Source organism: Chrysemys picta, chromosome 3 (assembly GCF_011386835.1).
Source record: "Chrysemys picta bellii isolate R12L10 chromosome 3, ASM1138683v2, whole genome shotgun sequence".
Lineage (NCBI taxonomy): Eukaryota > Metazoa > Chordata > Testudines > Emydidae > Chrysemys > Chrysemys picta.
In genome coordinates, this window is record NC_088793.1 from 163424506 (window position 1) to 163447095 (window position 22590).

At 40.2% G+C, this 22590-nt stretch overlaps 1 protein-coding gene across 11 annotated transcripts in view; it reads left to right on the top strand.

Annotated features, from left to right (window-relative positions):
- ESRRG (estrogen related receptor gamma) overlaps positions 1-22590 on the top strand; it is a 471624-nt gene that overhangs the window by 181291 nt on the left and 267743 nt on the right. For 2 of the 11 annotated variants that reach the window (XM_042850200.2, XM_042850199.2), the window contains one exon: positions 11349-11504. The exons of the other annotated variants lie outside the window; for them this stretch is intronic. In XM_042850200.2, coding sequence (XP_042706134.1) covers positions 11470-11504 — 35 coding nt within the window. In that variant the 5' untranslated portion in view covers positions 11349-11469. The remainder of the gene's footprint in view (positions 1-11348; positions 11505-22590) is intronic. 11 annotated transcript variants of the gene reach the window in all.

Consider the following 22590-nt stretch of genomic DNA (forward strand, 5'->3'; position numbering starts at 1 on the left):
CTTGCTTCCTGGCTGATTGCAAAGTATCCCACCATTAATTGGATCATCAGAATGTGATCCGCGTCTTGGTCCTCGGATTATGTAAGACTGACTTTGCTCTGACGCGTTGAACCAGAGGCTTCTTTTGCTGGATATTTTGACCCTTAATGTAGATAAGTGGTATTTTTCATCAATCTTAGCTTGCATTAAAAAAGGGAAATGTCAATTCAATGTGGGGCGTTTAACTTAATTCAACATCTTTTAATTTAATACCTTGGAAAAGTTAGTCTGTCTCCGACCTACCTCATACTTCGGCTGATGGAATATTTTGTAAGACACTATTGGAGATACATTGTCTTGTTCCTCAAATAAAATCAAGTTCCCAAAGTCTTCACTCTTTGTCTCTCTATGAAAAAGGGGTAAAGGGGAACAACTTCTTTTACTGCCTGCAGTTGTAATGGAGTTGCTTCAGTCCCTGCAGACAGTTGCGCCTATCTTTGCCTGGAGAAAATAAATTCTACATTTTTTTTCCCAGTCTTCACTTTGCTGTTTTCATCTTGGACTGTATATTTCCTTCAGGATTGTGTGTGTTGGGGTGCTGCTTCCTCTTCTCACTCCTGTTTGCTGAATGGAGTTTTAATAAAACTCCTCACTTTGATTAATTTGCTGAATATATTTAGTAAATGTTGGTGCTCAAGTAACAACAGTGGATTTGGACATCGTCTGTTTTGGACCAGATCTAAAGCCCGTTGAAACTAATGAAAAGACTTACACTGATTTTCAGTGCACTTTGGATCAGGTCCTTTATCCCCAGAGCTGGTGCAGGACAGGCAGTGGCAGTGTATCCTTCCCTGTACGGCCTTACCAATATGCCTCCACTCTGACCTGGAGGGACCATTTGTAAGTATGTGATTTTTCTGCACCAGTCCTCTTCCCAATCTCCTCCACCCCCAGATGCTGAAAGTATTTTTCCCACTTGTATGGACATAGTCCAAAGTCCATTGCAGCAAAGGTTGTTAAATACCCAGTAGAAGGGTACCCTGGTGCTTTGCCACAATGAACACTGAGTACATTTGACCCTGATAACATCATTGGAACAACCATTTTTAACACAAGTTTGAGGGATGCTCCCATGTTTGACACTTAATCGTGACTGTTTTTTCAAAAGTAAACAGAGACTAAGAGTAAGGGGTTCGTTCACTATCCATGCCTTATCAGTCCTTGACATATTTCCTGGGGCTGCCAGCAAGGCTGCCTACTAGTCCCAGTTGTGGTGGTAATTTCTGTGATGTAGACAGATGTTCTCAGGAACTCTCTCCAGAAGAGTGGTCCAGAAGAGTTCTGTAGGGCGTGTTTTTGCTGTTTCCATGGCAGGGGAGAAGTAGGTTGTTTTTTACCTCCATTATGGCAGCATTATCTGTGTCTGAGTCTGTCAGTATCAGACCTCCTTTTTTGCCACTGAAGTTCAAATTTCATTCCTTCCTGCTTTTTTCCTGTCTGCTTTTTGGGCACAGTTTTCCGTAAGTACGTTTTTTGGAATTTGGCAAGATCCAAGAGTTTTCTGGCCAGATTATGGAGGTGGCTTTTTTCTTGTCTTGCAGTAGAGAGAGTTTCCACCTCGAGGAGGAAGTGGGCTGACCAGCTGAGGAGAATGGTTCTTGCATTTCTTATGTTTACGTGCAGTCCTACGAGTAAGGTAGATTACCTGTGAGAAATCCTATCTTAGCAGAGGCATCATCTGAATGATTGTTGAAGCTATCTACAAGAGTTGTATGACGTTTATCGTACGTTAGGCAGTGTTACTGTGAGCTGGGAAACCTTAGCGTCTGAGGTTTGATAGTGTTAATGCCCAGGTTAGTCAGCTCTCTGGACATGCAGATTTGGTGAATGCAATCAAAGAATTTTGATCTGAGTGTGTTTTCTGCGTTTAACCGCAGAAAGAAATGGAATGTATATGTTACATCCAGATATGTACTTCTGGGTTTGTGGTAAGAGGTGGGGAGCAGGGGAGGAAAGGAATGAGGTAAGCCAACCCCAGGCCTGTATCATCAGCCAGCCAGGTTTCTGGGATCCAGACCAGGTGACTTGTTGATAATAAGATTACAGATCATTAAGGATTTATTTACCATATATCTTGCACTGGTCAACATGAGTCTCAGGTCCTGCTCTTTGTCAGTTTTGGGTCTATGTGAAGTAGCTGTTTGCTTTGAAGCCAATAAAGTTGTGGTTTCACTTTACACCAGGAGTGTATTTGGCCCAGATTCTCCAGAACTAGAACATCTCTCTCAAAACCAGCTCAAGAGCAAGAAACAAAACATTTCCCTGATAGCATTGCAGTGTCGGGGCCAGTTAAATAGCTATTGTGGCTGTGGTATGACCATAAAGGAGAAGCTAAACCGTTTGGAGTATTTGTGGAAACTCTAATATCCATAGCACTTGTATAGAAGCAGCATTTACCAGCAGGTTTTGCACTAGAATAAGAAGCTTTTGAGTATTATTCCACTGTATGAAGGTGTTTTGTAGCTTGTGGCAAAGCCTTCCTGGACAACTGATTTTACACACAGCCAGTGTATCTCAGGGTGGTCTGTGGCATGGGGTTACATTGTAAGTGTGTCGCTTACAATTTATTTAATTGGAGTCTTGGGTGACATTTCCCTTCTGCTGCATCTCCAGATAGAAAGCCGATCTACGTTTCTTGCTTTAAGTACACTACAAGGTTGGAAAGGAAAGTTGAGTTTGTGATGAAGTAGATATATTGGCTTCCCATGCTTTTGAAGACAAATGGAATCTCATCCATCGCTGCTGTACCAGTACGCTGGTGCTCCGTTTCAGACTGCTTTGGGTTAGGATTTCAGTTTGCCCTTCCTTCCTAATGGGGTCCCTTGGTGGTGAATGCCATCCACACACAGGATGGATGAGATGCCCTAAGGACCTGAATCAGGCTTGCCTTTTAAGCAGTGCCTTGCTGAGCTGCGAACTGGGGTTTCCTTGAACTGCTCTGTGAGGATATGAATTCAACTTTGAGACAAAAAGAGAGCAAAAATATTGTATACAGAAGCATGTGTCAGTTAACAGCACATGGTGTTCTGTGGCAGTCTGAATATGTATTGAAAACGATTTCCTTGTGGAGTCTTCAGTATTTCTGTGAGTCTCGTTTTCCTTTGTTCTAACTCCCACTGGGACAGGTAGAGAAAAATGGCTGGTGCATCTGCTCTGGCCACTGTCAGACAGAAGCTTGCAGCAGAATTAATTCCGTCTTGTCTAATGATCAGCAAGTTACCTCATTGTCAGGAAATGGCCTCTTCAGTCTAAAGAAACCATCACAACTCATTCTCATTGTATGCTACAACACCTTTTTCTAATGCCTGCATCTCTCTTACACCAAAAAACATTCCCACCTACCTTTTAAGTTTAAGGTCAGAATGGTTTCTTTACTCCATAAGTCTGGGTGTTCCCAGATATACTATGTGTATCAAAAAGTTTTCAGATTAGAGGCCTTACATTTTATATCTTTTTCTTTTCTTCCAAAGAGCAAGCTCTGCCTTCCCCTTTATGTTGGAGGAAAGGTTAAGACATGATTGCCTGATGAAACCAGGCCTGCCACGCTGTATCCATCTTGTTAGATCAGATTCTCACCTGGCTTGCCATACTGTGTTGAGGAGACATGTTTGTGACTGTCCAGTGCAGACAGCTGAGTGCTTCCATCCTGTTAGATCCCTTTTCAGATGGATTGAGCGGTAGTTTTTACACTGAGGACGCACAGCTTTGTGCAATAGGAATCTTGCTCAAATTCTTATGCCCACGTTTTTACACAACTTGTCTCTCCCCAGAATAATTTGCAAGACAATGCTGAATAAGGAATACAGTCATCCCAAACTCCTGGCCTCCAATGGGGGAAGAATCACAGGCACAATTATTAGTGCCTGCAGTGGCACCCAGTTTGAGCTCTCCTTCTGTGGTTTGCTGGATGCTGTGCTCAAAAAGTAGGCCTATAGTGTTTATATATTAGTTATATATTGTATATTTTCATTCTTTCTCTGAGTGGTGGCACATACATATGTGGAGTCAGATGTGTGTGAAGCTTAGCAAGTATGTTTGAAATGGCTGAGTTTGGTTTCAGAGTTAAGTCCAGCTGTTGCTTTAAACACTTTGTATAGTGCAGTGATTTATGCTGTACCAGTCTCATAGAAGCAGGCTGATGTGAATCATGAATGAACTACTTTTGAAAGATGAAAAGGATGTGAGTATTCCCTTTCTCCTTCCCTTGCCTTCCCTCATCCTACCCTTTGCTCCCCTCCCATCCAGTGCAAGCAAGCACATTCCTGTGTGATGCAGAGGAACTTGCTAGATACTGGTTAGTCTAGTTCTTGTGTCTGGTTTTAGTACTTCTTTTATGTGTCATCTCTCACACTGTCTCCCTGTCACCTCCCCTACCATTTGAAACCCATATATGCTAAAATAGTCTTGAATGGATCAGTAAATGTGTGTCATAGAATGGGACCAAACAAATATGTTCACCCAAGATCTGGGAAGTGGTAGGAGCTGACCTTTTACACTTTTTCTACTTTTCAGGTCTGTAAGCCCTGAGCCACCCTAAATCTCCTGTCCCTATAAAAAGCTGCATTTTAAAAGGCTTTAGGAGGCTTGCTGACCTTGCAACCTACTTTGTAAGGAGTCTGCACCCACAGCTATTAAACAAAATTAATTTCAGCACTTTTAAATTGTTAATCTTGCAAAAGACAACTCGTTTGCTCTCCAGTGATCCCATAGGTCATCATTCTGTGTGCTGTAAGCCATCACCGGGGTTTGTGGCTCTGAACATCATCAGTCTGCTTGTGGTTTTCCAAATGCCTTTCCAAATTAATTCCCTTGCTCTCCACTTTCCCTCCCTCCCAGCTCTTTGAGATCTGGGAACTTGGTGAGCTATGTGGATTTAGCGGGCATTCAAAAATAGCCCACAACATCTTATTTTCAATTTAAGGCTACTCTATCCTAAATCAGTGCTTCTGACTCCTCCACCTTATGGTAATGAACGTTGGGCAACAGGACATTAATTCAGGTAGGAAATGACAGCTTTAGTGTTCTGAGTGTTCGTTTTTCTATCGAAAGGGTTACATCTCTTGTAAGTTAAGTATCTCTTTACCCATGGGGCAAATGTTTTATCATGTATCAATTTATTTTGTATCCCTTTTAAGTGCATTTTGTCTGCTTGGCTGTAGAACTTGGAAATGTTACCTTTTCCCTCCTTGTGATGATTTGTGTGTGTGTGTGTGTGAGAGAGAGAGAGAGAGAGAGATCTGGGATTATCATTCTCGGTTGTCCCTGCTCCTTCCACATCTTTTGTCTCTGCCACTCAAACCAATTTCAGCTATCCGCCGGCTTTCATTTGGAATAATAGCCTCTCTTTTTACTGTTGTCTTGTCATGTTTGATTCGGCAGCACAAGGGTTTTAAATTAGCCAAAATGTTTGCATGCTGGGCTTACTCTGCTGCCACTACCAGTTGTAGATCTACTGAACCACTTGATGCTGAAATTGATGATTGCTCGGAAAGAATAAGAAATTGTTGGTGACTACCGGGAAGATTCGTTCACGCCGAGCCCCTTTTAAACAACATAGAGGGAGGGAGAGAGAGATTTCCTTCATTTTCCTGCCACCTGGCTGGTGGTTGTATTGTGCTTGTGCCAGGTTCCTGCTGAGTGATTACAGTCCTGCTAGGCTGGGTAGTTCCTGTGATTTCAGAAATAAAAACAGAAAAAAACCCTCAAAAGATGTGCAGTTAAATTCAATGACTTACAGCTGCTGGGTTTTAACTCACTGGTGAGAGAGCACTTTAATTTCTTTCTTATTTTATTCCCTCCATATTGAATTTTACTTGTCAGAAGTTTTAACCAACAGAAAGCTACCTTCCCTGGCTGCTGGAATTTGTGGTGCTAAACCACCAAATGGGAATTGAGCAGTTTTTTTGAATATTTTTCTAATCAACAGGGATTGGACATTAATGTGATTTAGTGAGCTCTGGAATCACCAGGTAAAACCTGCCAATGATCCTCAAAATTTATTATTACTGGTGTTGGTATTGAAAGAGATTTGTGACCAGAATTAACAAGTGGCCATCCTACCTGAGAAAGTAGGTATTGCTGTCTTATGCATAACTTCAAAATAACCAGAAACATTTTGACAGTGCTAAACTCTAACCAGTGAGGCCACAGAATTAAATGACAAGTGGCTGGAATATTACTAGAGATGCAATTGTATTTTATTATCTAGTACATTCACATCTACAAAGGTAGATGTGCCTCTCCCCCACAACTCCACTGAATGGCTGTGGTTTGATGTAAATCGTCTTTGAAAGATGATACATCCTGGTGTTATTTTGAAGCTTTATAGCCCTACCTATCTGGACCTGGACTTGCCCCTACTGGTAGCTGGCACTACAGGTCACAAAATGAGGATAATAGGTCAGCAAGTGTTCTGTGTACAATAGCTCTTCATGGTATCCAAATCTATATGAGGCATAGGAGGGTGTGTTATGTGACCCATGTCTCTATCAAACCTTATTGAAGGAAATTTGGTAATCGGAACATAGGATTTGCCGCAGTGGGTTAGACCATCAGTTCTGGCATCCTACATTTTGGTAATGGCTGGTACCTGATGCTTTGGAGGAAGGTGAATAAACCTGGTCACACCCCTAGCCAGTTGTGCAATGGACTATACATGGAACTGTGTATGTGTGTGTGTGGGGGGGAGCGGAGTGCAAAGAATAGTAAAAATGTGATAGAAATATATGTCACGTGATATCAGATACACACATAGGCACTGACTTACTCAAATCCCAGGGGGTGCTCGACCCCCGCTCCACCCCAGGCCCCAGCCCTACTCCATCCCTTCCTCCAACTCCCCACCCACGCCCTGCCTCTTCCCATCCCTGTTCCACCCCAGGCCCAGCTCCCACCCCCACCCTGACTCTTCCTGACCACTCCCCACCTCTTCCTGTCCTGGCTCCTCCTCCCCCCCGGCGCCTCCTGCATGCTGCTGAACAGCTAATCCATGGCGGGTGGGAGGCGCGGGGAGGAAGGGTAAGGAGCTGATCAGCAGGGCCGCCAGCGGGTGGGAGGCTCTGGGGGGAGGGGAAGGCACTGATCCTTGGGACTGCTCGTGGGTGCTGAGCACCCACTATTGTTTTTCTGTGGGTGCTGCAGCCCTAGAGCACCTATGGACACACAGGAGCCAGGCATGTAGGATGTGTGATTCCAGACACACAGAACACTATTCCTCAAGATTATAACCAAAAATTGTACAGTGTCCTGGATAAGACAATAAATATCACATATTCAGTAATAGGACTGTACAGCATCTAAACTTATGATGTTTGCACTTGCATTGTTACAACTAAGCTAATTCCATCATCCAGTTTTTCTGGTTATTAAATTATATGTTGTCATTTTATAAGCTATCATTTGTCTGAAAAACACACCGTGGCATAAATTTTAAGGAGTTCCTGTAAGTCTTTGTTTTCTCCTTGCCCCCCTCATGTATTTAATAAATTTTGGGGAAATAATCTGAATGAATAAAATATGGATCTAATTAATGGTATGAATCTCCAGGGCCCAGCAATGGATAACTGCAGTGTAAATCTAGCACTGCAGGCTTCAGTTTCCACCCAATAACAGCAGATTGAATGGGGAGGCAGGATACCATTACGGGTCTAGTCCTGTTATCTCTCTCTAACTGCTGTAATGTTCCAAATTGCTGATTTCTCTGCTCAATCAAGACAGTTGTATTACAGGAAAATATATTGGTAGAGGTGCTAGTGAGGGAGCTAATGCAAAGGATAATGAGTGGCTGTAGCTATGTCCTCCAGCAGACTTTGATGAGTTTTGATAATATATGGGATGGGTCAATCTGCCCTATTAGCAAATGTAGCCAGTTTATGCTCTACATACAAACTAGAGATTTGATAAAGCACTAAATGAGTTTTCCGGCTCTCATTCACAAGGTATTAGATGTTAGAAACTTAATGGGATCATCACGCTTCTGCCACACTTTCGTTAAAATGTGTTCTGTAACGTAAGCACGAGGCAGCATGACAGCTCACCGGGAGAGGAAGGGTGGTCTTGTCGCTAAAGCACAAGGCTGGGGACTTCTAAAATCAGAGTGTGGCTCATGCCTCTGCTTCAGAATCCAGTGTGATTTAACATCACTTTTTTCCTCTGTTTCCCCATCTGGTTAAAGTTGGAGCCCTTTGGAACATTTTCAATTGAAATGAAATTTCAGCAAAGCCAAAATGTTTAGCTGAAATGTTTCAGTTTCAACTTGCATCTGAAGAAGTGAGGTTCTTACCCACGAAAGCTTATGCTCCCAATACTTCTGTTAGTCTCAAAGGTGCCACAGGACCCTCTGTTGCTTTTTACAGATTCAGACTAACACGGCTACCCCTCTGATACCAGTTTCAACTAGACATTTTTGAAACGGGGCTGGAGAGGGAGGGAGGGAGTGTGTGTGTGTGTGTGTGTGTGTGTGTGTGTTGAGGAGTCAGGGAGAGATGAGATAGTGGGATGTGAGACCAAGTGACTCAGGCCTGGTCTACACTCTGGGGGAGGGGAGAGATCGATCTAAATTATGCAACTTCAACTACATGAATAACATAGCTGAAGTGAACGTATTTAGATCTACTTACTGCGGTGTCTTCACTGCAATAAGTCGATGGCTGACCCTCTCCCGTCGACTCAGCTTGCGCCTCTCGCCCCAGTGGAGTACTGGAGTCGACGGGAGAGCGCTCAGCGGTCGATTTATCTAGACTAGATGCGATAAATTGACCCCCGCTGGATCAATCGCTAACATTGATCCAGCGGGTAATGTAGACAAGCCCTAACATTCACACTCATAGCTTGGTGGTTAGGGCGACAGAGGTTCAAGTTCCTGCTCTGCCTGAATCAGAGTGAGCTGGGATGAAAATCTCTGTGTTACAGCAGGACCTTGTATTTGGGTTCCCCACAACAGAGACAGGTGCCCTAACACCAGGCTTCCCACAGCCTCTCACTGGGACATTTGGATGCATCTTTCCGAATCGAAAACATTAGCTTTTCAGTTTGAAAACGGGCATTTTGACACACATCTTTTTTCATGAAAACATTTGAAAGGTTTCATTTTTGTTTCAGTGTAGAGTGAAAACAAATCCGAGAACCTCAAATGTTCCTGTGGAACAGAATGGTCATCCTCCAGTCCACTGTAGTTAAACTTCTCCCCGTCTCATGAGTTTTTATTGTGAGGCTTAAGCTCCTAATGTTTGTGAAGTGCTTTGACTTTCTCTAACGGAAAGTGCTGAATAAGTGAAAATAATAATTCAACCCCCCGTTTCTGGTTTAAGAGACCAAGTAGCGTTTTATTCAGCAGTTGCTGGGAAATTGCCCAAAACGAAGTGGAAGAAAGTACGGGTCCAGGTGATGCATGCAAAACTGAGCACAAAAGAATGAAGTTGGCTAGATAATAGAGTGCTTTTTTTATTCTTTTTAATGTTTCACAGATATCACTGTTCTTATCCTGTGCCAAAATTTTACTAGTGTTGAGGAGATAGTATTGAAATAGCACAGAAAATTCAGTAGACAGGGTGGGCAACATGGCTGCCAAGCCAAAGACCTTGTATCAATACATGTTTCTGCATATTAACACAACTGGGCCAAAGCTTGAATATTTGCAGCACTCCTGGCAGTCAGGGAAAGTATTGTTATCCCCATTTTACAGCTGGAGAAATTGAGACAGCAAGTGACTCTCTCCCAAGGCCACTTACTGAGTCAGTGTCTGGAGTAGGATTAGAACTGTGCAGTTCCTAGGCCTGTGTTCAGGCCATTAAACGGCATTGTTTCTCTGATCAGATTATAAGTCTATTTATTCCACTATCAAAGAGGACAAAATTTTTGAAGCTTTGAATGTTTTCCTCTCTTTTTAAATAAAGACCTAAAACTGGTGGCCACAATGCACACTCACAGTGGCCTACAGAGAGCTCTGTTTTAAGATTCACTAAGCAGAAATTATTGTGAATTAGATAGTTTTGCAAGGATTTTTTAATGTATTTTTTTGCTAATGCTCTTAGTTTTGGTTTCCACCATATTTTCAAGTATTGTTCTTAATTTTAATTTTTAAAATATCGCTTTATTTTTACTAACAACTTATTGCTAACAAAGATCGCCAACTCCGATGGCGTGTTTCTAGCCTTAATCCGTTTCCTAGCACTAGGGAGGCATTTTTACCTTTTTTGCAAAAAGTAACAAGAATGTCATATATAAAATTACCCTGTTTGAAAGAATGGAAGCTGCATCCCAATATAGATCACAGTGGAAAATGACTCAAAATTACATGACAGCTTCTCCCCCTTCTTTTCTCCCCCTTCCTTTTCTCAGTCTGTCTCTAGTGCAGCTGCAGCCTGAAACATGCACAGTGTATTGTGACATTTCAGTTTACTGTTACTAATAATTCCTATGCATGTTTCATTAGTCTGTTATTTATAGAATCATAAAAGGGTCTCTTCAATATTTAGCCTCTGCAATGTTGATGATGACATCCTAAAGATTGAAATGTTCTTTTAAAAGAAAATAACATGTAGGTGGAATCTTCACTTCACCATCATATTTATCGATTCTTTTGTCATATTTAAACTCTCTCACAATCCCTCTACAGAGAGGTGGCTTTAACTATATGAACAGTCAAGGAAAAGTCCAGGGCTGAAATCCTACATCTTACAACATGCAGTTACAGAGGCTGCGGAGAGCATGAACTCCAGATGCTTGTATAAACAAGACTTACTAGAAGTCTTTACCTCATAACTCCTCATAAGCTTACACCTGACAAGCCACTCAGCGCTAGAGGACTGTGTTTTCCCTAATAAATTCCTTTTTGAACCCACTTGTTAGTCAAGCGTTGTGCACACTAACTACAGAAAGGGCCCTGTGTCTTGGGCATAAATTACTCTTGTGTGCCACTGTCTCTGAGCAGCCCCCCAGTTATGGATTACTTTGTTCTCGACTTGACAGGAACATAATTAGAACTGTTGATGAAATCTACCAAATTGTTCCTCCGTGGCCTCAATGGTCAGGAAATTTGGTTGAGTCGTATTTGTCACCGACGTAAAGGCTCTAAACACTTCATATTAACTATGTTATTAATGTGCCCTCTAATCTGTCCATGAATTGGTAACACTTGAAGTGAGCTGAGCTCTAATAGCACCTTGTGATGAATACATTGTAATGCTGTTAAAAAGTTTCTAGAGGGTGAAAAAAATGTTAATAAAAAGTGGATGTTGCTTTTTTTTTTTTTTTTTTTAAATGGAGATTCATTTAGGCCTTACATTGACAGACCGTTTTCTGTTCTATAGGATTTGCTGACATTTTGGCTGTTTCATTGCCAGAGGAGGCTCTGTGTGTCCCAGAGGAAGTGAGCGATCTGGCCATAACAAAACCCGCCAAAATATTTAAACACCGTTCCGATCTTTTCTAATGCAATGCATAGTGAATGTGACTAGAAAAGGATGGTGAGTTCATGAAGGGGAGTCATTTCCCTCTGGCCTGCAAGTGTCTGGTGAAACATGCACAAATGAGCCACTGGGGGTGGGGGGTGGGATGATTAGAACCAGGAACATTTACTTTGCTTCCTTCTCTCAAATATATTGCTTCATAGAAACATACAAATATTAAATATGGGTCCCAGCTAATGTGTTTACATCTGGATTCAGATCATGAACTTCCTAAGAGTTTGGGGTGTTCAGATCATGTGTTTTGGTTATCAGCCCTTGTCAAAAAAATGTAGTCACTAATCACGGACTTGTAGATGTTTTAATCTTGCAATAAGTTATATAGAAGAAACATTAAGACGGGACAATTACTGTTGAAAACCCTGAGCCTGCCAACCATGGTGATTGGTTGAAGTCCTAGAAGTTACCAAGCAGGTATCACAATGCATTGAAAGGGGAGTTATTTGTTATGGTCCTGATTCATTCGAGTTGATGTGTTTTGGATCAGGCCCAAAAAGCTAAAATATTTGGTTGCTCAATAAGATGGCTTTTGTAGAGGGAAATGTCTTCAGAACAAAAAAATGATCTCCTACTTTAATGTCACTTTGAAGAACATTGAGATTCTTTTTACCTGGATAAGTAATTGTGTTGAGACAAGTAGTTAGAATACGAAAATGCTACAATAGGGGTGTTCACATGTAGGGTTTTACGGGAATGAAGACAGTTCTGACAACATAATGTTTAGAACAGAGCTGGCAGTATAGAAAAACAATAATTTTATGTCCTTTAGCTGCTCTGCAAAGAATCAGGTAAATTGGCCTCCATTGCTGCAGTACCTTTGGTGATTTGTTTTTATTAATTCTCAAACAAAACAAACAAACAAATGGAAGGGGAAAAACCCTCAAACCATGCAGCCTGCATTAAGGTAATGCTTAGTGTCTGATTTTAAACCCACAAATATAGAGAAATATAGAGCACAGCTGAAATTTTGTGTTTATGCCACCTGTAAATATCACATTAGATCACCTCCTGCTCAGAGGTTACCGTCCATACCAACATAAGCTAAGGAGAGAGTTTCCATCCTACCAAGCTGTATTTTCTTGCTCATCTGGACTTAATTCACATGCTTAAGAATGTCTGAAGAGGGTAAATACCTGCACTGAAGAAGACTATGTAGCGGGGAAGAACCTAACAAGAGGCTGTGAAATAAGTCGGCTATGAGCCCTGTTTTGGAAGCTGCTCTGCCTGAACTGACCCCTGCAGTCGCACAGAACTGTTATGAATTTAATTGGGGTCCCGGGTGGGCATCGGGGAGGGGTGTCTATCTGTGTTGCTCCAGTCGCAAGATTGTGACCTATGATAGCAAGATGCTGTGTAAACATAAATTTTGGGTCCCTTGTCATGATTTATGAAGTCTTTTTCTTAGCTTCTTGTCAGTTTGTCATTGAATACTGGATAGAAGAGAAGGTTCTGATCCTCGTCTTTTAACATCGGAATCCATGGTGCTGATGTACTATCTCTTCCTCCCTATGGCCAGCCTATACCACAATAGGTCTGTTTGCAGGCACAATGGGACTGTTGCCTACAAAGCTGAGACACATTAGTGTGGGAGGTGGAGATTTTTCAGACACTGACCCATGGTTTCCTCCGATCTCAAACATCTTCCCCATAAAATGCAAGTCTCATCTTTAACCTCTCACAATAATGAATATAATCATAAATAATAAACCATTTAAAGTTTAAAAAACAAAAATTGCCATTTATTTTTTTAAAAGAGGTAGACCCCCAGAAATGCAGGATGTTAAAACTGCATGTGGATCTTTGCAATTTTGTAAGGTGCTCCAATACCTGGTTGATGGCTGCAGTATAAATACATACAAAAAGATCTCTTTTTTTTGGTCCCACTCACTCTGTCTTTGCCCTTCTTTTTCTCTCTTAACCCATGTATTCTGAACTTTTTATTTTTCTCTCTTCTCTTTACTTAAGTGCACTCAAAATCACAGGATCTTGGAGAGCTTTCCAAATAATTAGCTCTTGTTGCTTGCTTGCAGTGTATTCCAAACTCTATTATAGTATCTTTTGTTGTATGTGTGCTTTAGAATTCTGTGTCATTTGGGATGTTACTATTACCCAAAGGCACATATTATGTCCTGTACCTACTTCATCTCACTTTCCTTTTAGTATGTATTTGCTACTTACAACATTTTTATTAATGACTATTAGATTATTTTTCTGATACTATCGATTTTCTTTTTGCTTTCAATCTCCAGTGGGAGTGTTGTGATATATACTCACTCATTCCATCTATATATACATTTCTATTTTCATTCCCCAGATGTGTTAAAGGCAGATACGAAAAGGGCCTAGTCTGATCTCACTTGCTATTTACCAGTGTGAGCTTGGAGTAATTCCACAAAAATCAGTGGAGTTGCACCAGTGTAAAAACAGATTTAGATCAGAGTTGGACCCTTAAATGTCAATTTGGTAAAACTGTCACTCTACAGCATCAGTTGTATGGAGCATATGTTAGTAGATGCTCATGTCTGGAATGATGATTCACAGTTAATCGTTATAAGAAATAGGCTTACCACTCCATAAACTCTGGGAAGGACTGTTTTCTTTTCCAAACATTTAAATTACTCAGCCATTTTATGCATTAAAACCCAATTATAACTTAGAGTATCAGAGAATTTCAAAAGCTATTTTCTTCAGCAATTGTGCCTAGACCTATATTTTATCACGGAAAGTTCACACTCTTAAATGCATATTTTTTTTTTAACGGAACTAGCAAGACATTTGACCAGACATCAGGTGTTGCCCTAAAATACTAACAGAAAAACCATATTTTGTCATTTCAAAGGTTGAAATTCTACTCTTGGATCAACATGTTCTTGGCTTTAAAAAAGAACATAAGGTTTTTGTAGGCTGAAACACTGAAGCTTATATTCTTCAGGACTGATTACCAGTTGTGCTTTTACCGCAGGTTAGAGATAGGCCAGTACCAGAATACTAGATCCAAGTTCTTTGCAGCTAACTCTCCCTCCTTCCTGACCCTCCCACCCCCTCTCTTCTTTTAAGATGTATATGGTCAGATCGGAAAGCCCTTGAACTCTGGGAAAGTTGTGATTTATGTCCAGACTTCATGGTTTGGGTCCATCTCTATTCCAGATAGCCATGTCTTCTTCATTTCAGATGGCAGAGCCCTAAGCATTTGACTCGAGGAGCATGAATACCATAATAAACCACTCCTGTTGTTTCTACTATTCTGTATGCACAGAACTAATTGAAGTCTGAAGAACCAAATAAATATACATTAATGACCACCCTACTGTCACTTAAAGGAAAACTGTATCACTCAGACTAGCACTATGAAATTTCAGTGCACCCAAATGAACTCCAAAATGTAGCCGAATAATCATTGACCAGCTTCCTTTGAAACTGCAATATTTAGAGACCAGCAAAGGCTGCTTCAATTAGTTTGCTTTAAGTATCTTATGGACACTGCACATGAGAGAACAAAGCCAGAAGGAAATGTCCCACTCCCACAGCCTTATCCACAATTTGAGAAGGGATTTGTTGGATTATGAGGAATGATGTATACTTGTTTTGGAATTGAAAGATGGGTCTCACGCACCAGGTTTTGGCTGTCACCTACTTGCATTGACATGGTCTATCTTGGCGGGATTCTATGGCTAAAAATCAGCAATGGCCATGCCACAACATGCAGAAATCCCTACTGTTTCATTTTGGAATACAACCCTTTGTGATAGTAAACCTGATTTGACAGTGTCCAGCTGAGAAGATGCATGATATATGACCTATTTGGAGTATGTGCAATTTTTTTAAAATATTGTCCAAGACAATAGAATAATCTTTCAGATTATCCATTGGGAGGCTGATTTCTCAGCAGAAATGTATATGTGTCTCAGATTGTATTAGTCTGGGGCAGGAAGGTGATCATTGTAATTGTAGATAAGGCAATACCTAGGGAGTTTCTTATGTGTTTGTAAACCCAAAGAGAAGCACTTAGAAACTAATAAAACACACTCAAGTGCAGCCCTAGAAATGTGACTATCTATTTGTTGAACATTGACCATGTATTTTTGTAATGTAGCTCACTCTCAGAGCCTTATGCACCCATTGGGAATTGATAGGTAAAAATTAGGTAACAATTATGCTATCTAGATCATGGTTAAAAATCCACAGGTAACCAGGAATTCAACAATTGAAAAATTTCACGTGTAGGGCCAAGTTCTCTTTTCATTTATGGCTGTATAGTTCAGGAATAACCCTGAGGTACTCTAGTATAAGAGAGAAGAGAAACCTTAGGCCATATTTTAACATTAGATATGATCAGCATAACTTGGGCAAAAAACAAATTATATTGTAATATTTTCAGAAATAAAAGTACTGACTTGCAATAGCATAATGCCTTCAAAATTAATTTTGGAGATGCTTGTACTTATCAAAAATCTGTTCAGTTGTATCTAGGATTGCCATCTAGGAACATACACATTCTGTATCATTTAGAGAGAAAGGGAAAAAGCAATTTTACCACCAAAGAATCCGATTTCAAAACAAGGAATAGCTCTGTTGACATTAACGTGGGTCCAGGGATGTCACGCATGAAAAAGTGAAGGGGGCGTGTTTAAAAAAAAAAAAAGAGAAGAAGAAATTAAAAGGGAACAAGCAGCTGCAGTTCTGTTTTGATCTATTGTGAGTCTTGTATGTGGAGCCTAAGCTGAGATAAGAGCCTAGTGTGTCGCTTCATGTAGCGCTGTAAAACTGTATGAATTAAAGTTCCCAATGATATTAAGATTAACGAAGTAAAGTTATACTTGTCAATAGCTCCTCTTGTTAGATATTTAAAGTTCAAGTGCTTGTTTGCTTTAGTTAAGTGCTCTGAAGTGCTTCAAAAGGCATTGGCCCATTTATATAAACAAACAGAGAAACTCACTGATAGTCTACTCTACCCAGACAGAGTGTCTTACCCAATAGTAAGAAATCTCTTACTGGAGTCTGAAAAGGATCTACCCTAGTGGCCTCCAACATACTTGAGCCTTCATTTTATATTCTTTGGTCAGGACTTGCTCATCATTGCTTACATTCAAACACAATTTTCATGCTGCAAATAACATGAAAAGAGGGAGTCAGGTTAGAAGCCCAGGTGCTTATTTATCCAGGGGACAAAAGTGACTAGTTATCAAGAGTACCATGGAAGACTGGTATTCTTTCAGATTATTGCCAGACTTAGTATTTATTTGTGCCACAATATTTTGTTCTCCTTTTTGCTGGAATGTGCTAATTCAGTAATGTTTACTTTTTAGTATCCTTTCTTGCTTGAGAAAATCAAAGGAAAATAAGGCTGGGCTGGATCTAGGTGGCAGGACTTCAGAAAACTTTGAATGTAGTGATATTTTGTTACTTGTTACATGGACTCAGTTCTAAGAGGTCATGTAGCCATAGCTCAGACATATTTTCAAATCTAATACTTGGAAAATACCCATTTCAGTTGGAATTTTTCATGTCCGTTAATAGAGAAAGGGAGAAGGAAAGAAACTTGCTGATACCGAGAGGCTTTTAAGCTATTTACATGCTTCCCACAATGCCTACCACTTGTCTTCATGATGACAACTAAGCTACCTGACCATTGCTTCTGTACATTACATACCCCTTAACCCCACAATACCATTCTTCATTCAAGGGCTTGAAGCCCAGGCACTTCATTAAGTTATTTATTGAAGGGTAGGGAAGTTTATTAAGCAAGTCTCTCATTTGCACAGGCTCATGCTTACAAATAGGTGGATACAAATTATGAGTAGTTACCTATTAAAGTCAAGGCAGTTAAACCCTGAAGTGAAGGTGAGTTGCACTCTGTGCAAGGTTTGATTGGCAGAACGGAGTCTCTCATAAACAGCAATACATGGACTCTTTGTTCTTTGCTGTTGCCCTTTAGAGAGACAGAGCAGCTTGCAAAATCAAAGATGTCCCAATAGGGACTGATTTTTCCCATGCAGGATATGAGTGAAGAACTCCATGAACTGTTCATCAGAGACTCCAGCTCTTCTGACCAAACTGTGCAGGGCTTATTTGTTAGATGTGGGCTGAAATGCAAACCAGAGAGCTGCCTTAAACAACACCAAACCTCTACCAACCTCCTTCCAGAATGCAAAGTACTGTGAACAGAGGGATTTACCTGAACCACACCGTTATGCTGAAATGAGATAATTTGGCAACCTGGATGAAATCAGTATGTTGCGGTAATCTTGATTTGCACGTGTTTTCTTCTATGTGATCCAGGTGCTGTCTGTGAGCCCCAGGGGCAGTGCTACTGGTAATTTAAAGTTCATTTTAAAAAACAGAAGTTTGACTAATCTTACAAAAGTGAACCATGGCATAGTTTGAAGATTTTTTTTTCGTCAAGTTTGATCAACTCCAAAGGAAATCTTTTCTAAATATTAGTTGTGAGATGAATCAGGGAAGGTAAGAACTTGTCATTCCTCATCACAGGAAAACAGTGTGTTATCTCTTTGTTTCAGTAGTTCGGGAAATATATATTTTTAAGGATTTATTTGTTTTTAAAGGTCAGAACAAAAGAAACAGGCGTTGAAACAGAGTCAGAATCCTTTCCTTAAATTTACTGTATTGTATGCTTATAGTGCTGCCTATAGCTAAGTTGCTCAACACTTTCCATTGTAAGACCTTGTGTTCAATTGCTTATAACTTTGCCAAACTTCAACCATTTGGATTGAAATTTCCCATGCCAGGTGCCTAGCTCAGATTGATTTTTTTTAAAAAATTTCAGCTAAAATAGTTCAGCCATTTCCAAGAACATATTTCACCATTTGCCAAGTCTTTAAGATGTAGTAGGTTTGGAGCTCAGTTTTGCTCCAGAATCCAACTTGCAGGCTGCCCATAAAGCTTTGAAACATATCTATCAGTCCTTTCCAAGGTTTAGTTCCCATAATAGACTGTATTTGTCCATCTTATTTTCTCGCTAAAGTCTGATGCTCCTTTGCCATTTATTTCCTTAGACAATTCACTATGCCTTTGTTATTGTTGATAAACTGGAGAGGGTTCAGAGAAGAGCCAGGAGAATGATTAAAGGATTAGGAAACATGCCTTATCGTGATAGACTCAATGAGCTCAATCTATTTAACTTAACAAAGAGAAGGTTAAGGGGTGACTTGATTACAGTCTATAAGTATTTACATGGGGTACAAATATTTAATAATGGGCTCTTCAGTGTATCAAAGGAAGGTATAACACAGTCATAAGGCTGGGAATTAAAGCTAGACAAATTCGGATGGGAAATAAGGCATACATTTTTAATGGTGAGAGTAATTAACGATTGGAACAATTTACTAAGTGTTGTAGTGGATTCTCCATCACTGACCATTTTAAAATCAAGAGTGGATGTTTTTCTAAAGGATATGCTCTAAGAATTAATTATTTTTGGGGAGTTCTATGGTCTGTTATAGAGGAGGTCAGACTAGATGATCACAATGGTCCCTTCTGACCTTGGAATCTATGAATAGTTGCTTTCCTTCCGTAGAATTCTCACTATTCTTTTTATATGCATTTCAAATATATGAAGTAATGGGGTGAAATTTTGGCCCTATTGAAGTAAATGGGAGTGTTCCCATTGATTCCAGTAGGGCCAGGCTTCATTCAAATTGTATCATTGTTATATGGCTGTGTGTGTAATATTCACATACAGTTGCATAGTGTCTGTAGATAGATACTCCATTACAGACAGGTACCAGTTCCATGCGGACATGAAAATCACAACGGGGTCTAATAATAATACACTCCTCCTTTGAGAAGCTTTTAAATTTGTTGTTTGGAGTTCATCAAATTAAAATATAAAAAAGGGCCAAGTTGTCCTGAACCTTGATGCCACTATGAGCTTGTGGTTTGGCTAAACAACTCAACGAACATAGTTTGTAGAGGCTTGACTTTCCAGGCAGGGCCAGCTCCAGGCACCAGCGCAGCAATTTGGTGCTTGGGGTGGCCCCATGGAAGGGGGCGGCATGTCCGGTTCTTCGGCGGCAATTCGGTGGTGGGTCCCTCAGTCCTTCTCGGAGGGAAGGACCGGCTGCCGAATTGCCGCCGAAGAATGAAGTGGAGAGCAGCTGCCGAAGTGCTGCCAATCGTGGCTTTTTTTTTTCCCGCTGCTTGGGGCAGCAAAAAAGCTGGAGCCGGCCCCGTTTCCAGGTGCCTCACCCAGGTACGCACCCCAACTTCCGGTGGACATATAGGCAGTTCCCCTGGTAGTGGTCCTTCCCAACGGGCTTTCTTGTCTCTCCTATCCTCTTCCCCCTTTCTTTACAAGACTGGTATAATCAGGTGCAGTAGCCTTTAGTGACTCAGGTTTCTGCAGGACCCTATGGGCCTCTCCCAACATCCCTGAGCTGAGGAAGGGAGTTGGGTAGGCAGCAGAGTGCCTCTCATGCCCCATCTGCTTCCCTTTATTAATTACGTTGTGGCAAGGAATGTTATGATACCTGGGGAGAGTCCCCTTCTGGGGTCTGATGGAACCATACAGCCAATCATATCCATTCTGTATGTGGCCATGATAAATGTCACCTAGACTCCTTTTATTTTACAATCCAAGGTGTGCATTTCATGATCCATGGTATAAACCGCAAAAGATTACATATATTCACTTCTGTATCTAAGCTCCATTGACAGTAGTGATGATCTTGGAGCCAATCTTGCAAGGCCAGTGCTTCTTCCAACATGCTGAGTTCCCTCAACACCTGTTGAAGTCAATGTGAGTGGTCCATTGTTTGTCTAGCAACATATGTACGTCAAATGGATTCAAGCAATGAGAGAGAAATTTTATGTCTTTCCCCAATAAAACTAACAAAGGCCAAATATGACATAACAATATGGGCTTGATTCTACTCTCAATCACACTGATGAAAATCAAAGGTACCTCCACTTGTGTAAAAGTAGTGTGATCTCAAAATCAGGCCTGATACGTCAGTTTGGTGTGGTATGAAGTTTGTCTTGTCACTTGTTTAGGAAGACCATAACTCATTTATGCCTTTGCTACTTGCAGGAAATGCAGTCATCTCAAACCCATGGCAACAAAACTTTTATCCCACAACACATTGTCACTCATCCTCTCACACATTTTACATATGTATCATTTATTTTCATCAGCATCTGTCTTTCCACTGTTGATTTATTCCTTTCTAGGCCTCTGCTCTTTTATACAATATTAGATCAAAAATCATGTATGTGTAGAAGAAAATGCATGATTTCAAAGAATACTGGTTTTAAGATTTTTATTGCCAACATGAAAGCAAATGTGAAGTTGCATTAAATTAACCACTAATTATTTGCCATGAAACAAGAGAGTTAAAAAAAAATCCTCTCTCTATCCAAACCAGACTTTTTATTCCCACTCCAACAAAACTGTTGCAGGAGGTTTCTGTGGTATGAATAAATGTATTTCTTTTAACACTTTAAGGTGTAAAAATGCTATTGTTTCATTTGAGGTGTGAGAAGATGTGCTAACCTTGTCAACGTGGAAGCAGCAGAGCAGAAATGATAACTGTATATACATTTTTTTTAACAAAATTAGTGTGTGTGTGTGTGTGTGTGTGTGTGTGTGAGAGAGAGAGAGTGTGTGTGTGTGACTGAGAGACACAGAGAGAGAGAGAGAGAGAGAGAGAGAGAGAGAGAGAGAGAGACAACTTATTTAAATCCTGAATACAGTCAGACCTCATATGCATTGTTAAAAAAAAGCCCTAAAGAATTGCATATGGATTAGGGGGATGAATATTCTATTATTTCAGTCTGTTCTGCTGATCTTCTTATTGTGACTTTGCGCTTCAGAAATCTGCCAGGAATTTGGCTTTGCCGTACTAGGCAGTAATTTTAAATGTGTATCAAGCACTTGATAGTGTATGATTTGCGTGCTGTTGCATTCCCATTCCCTAAATTTTCCACCAATTTATTACTTTTTTCATACTGTTTTAATATTTCAGGATGATGAATATATACAGCATCATTAAAGGTAAATAAAAAATGCATGAAATTAAAAAATGGAATATTAGATGTTTCTTTCCTGTAATCCCTAGGTCCAATAGGAATGAAATGTCTCTGTTCTGTCAAGTAATCCCTAAACATGATTAGGGACCTTGTACTTTCCACATAGCCCACATAATATTTGTATCATATAAGCCTATTTATGTAAGGTTTGAGTAAAAGTTGTTATTAGAAGACCTATAAACCTATTTTACAATTCAGAAAGATATGCTTGCCTCTTAATCTCTCTACTTTTATTATTTTGCTGGAGTTGATGGCAGTGCGTCCTTAATTCATTTTTCAGAATGCTGTTACATCTTTTGGGTACTTATATCATGCATTAGCTAGCCCATTGAAATGTATTTTTAAGACACAGGATTGAGTTCATCAGTTCATCTACTTCTATAGCTTCTCCTTAAATCTGAGCTAGGAAGGATGTGTGACTCTTTCCTGGGTCTTTTCTGCGACGTCCAGATTTAATCTGGACCATGGGTCAGGAAGGCACAGGAATCTTTCCTGTTGTGCTTTTTTTTTTTTTTTTTTTTTTTTTTTTTTGTGGGGGAAGGATTAATTTTCTATATCTGAATCACATAAGATATGTTGGAGATGTTGATGTTTCCGACAGCATCACATTTTGAAATCAGCTTTTGATTTGGCCAGCTGATGGAGTGGTTTTAGAGGGAAAAGCTGCACGTAGGAAAAGTTTTAATTGAAATAATAATAGGTAGGAGAAGGAAGATATGATAGTTAGTTAGTTTTATTTTATTTATTTTATTTTATTTAGTTCTGGGTCGATTTTGTTATTTCTTCCTATAATGCTGATCTATTTGGGAAGCAATAATGCAATATTCCCTTCTTGGGAATTGAGTCTTATTGTTAAACATCTTCCATTTCCATTGCAAGGACATAATTGTGCCCATTGATTGCAATAGGCGTTTCTCCGAGTAAGGAGTACTGAATATAAGATTTTAACAAATCGTTTGGAAGTGTACCGAGTCAATCTGCTCCATATTCCTGGCTCTGCCACAAATTTCCTCCTATGATTTTGGGCAAGTCTCTTAATGTC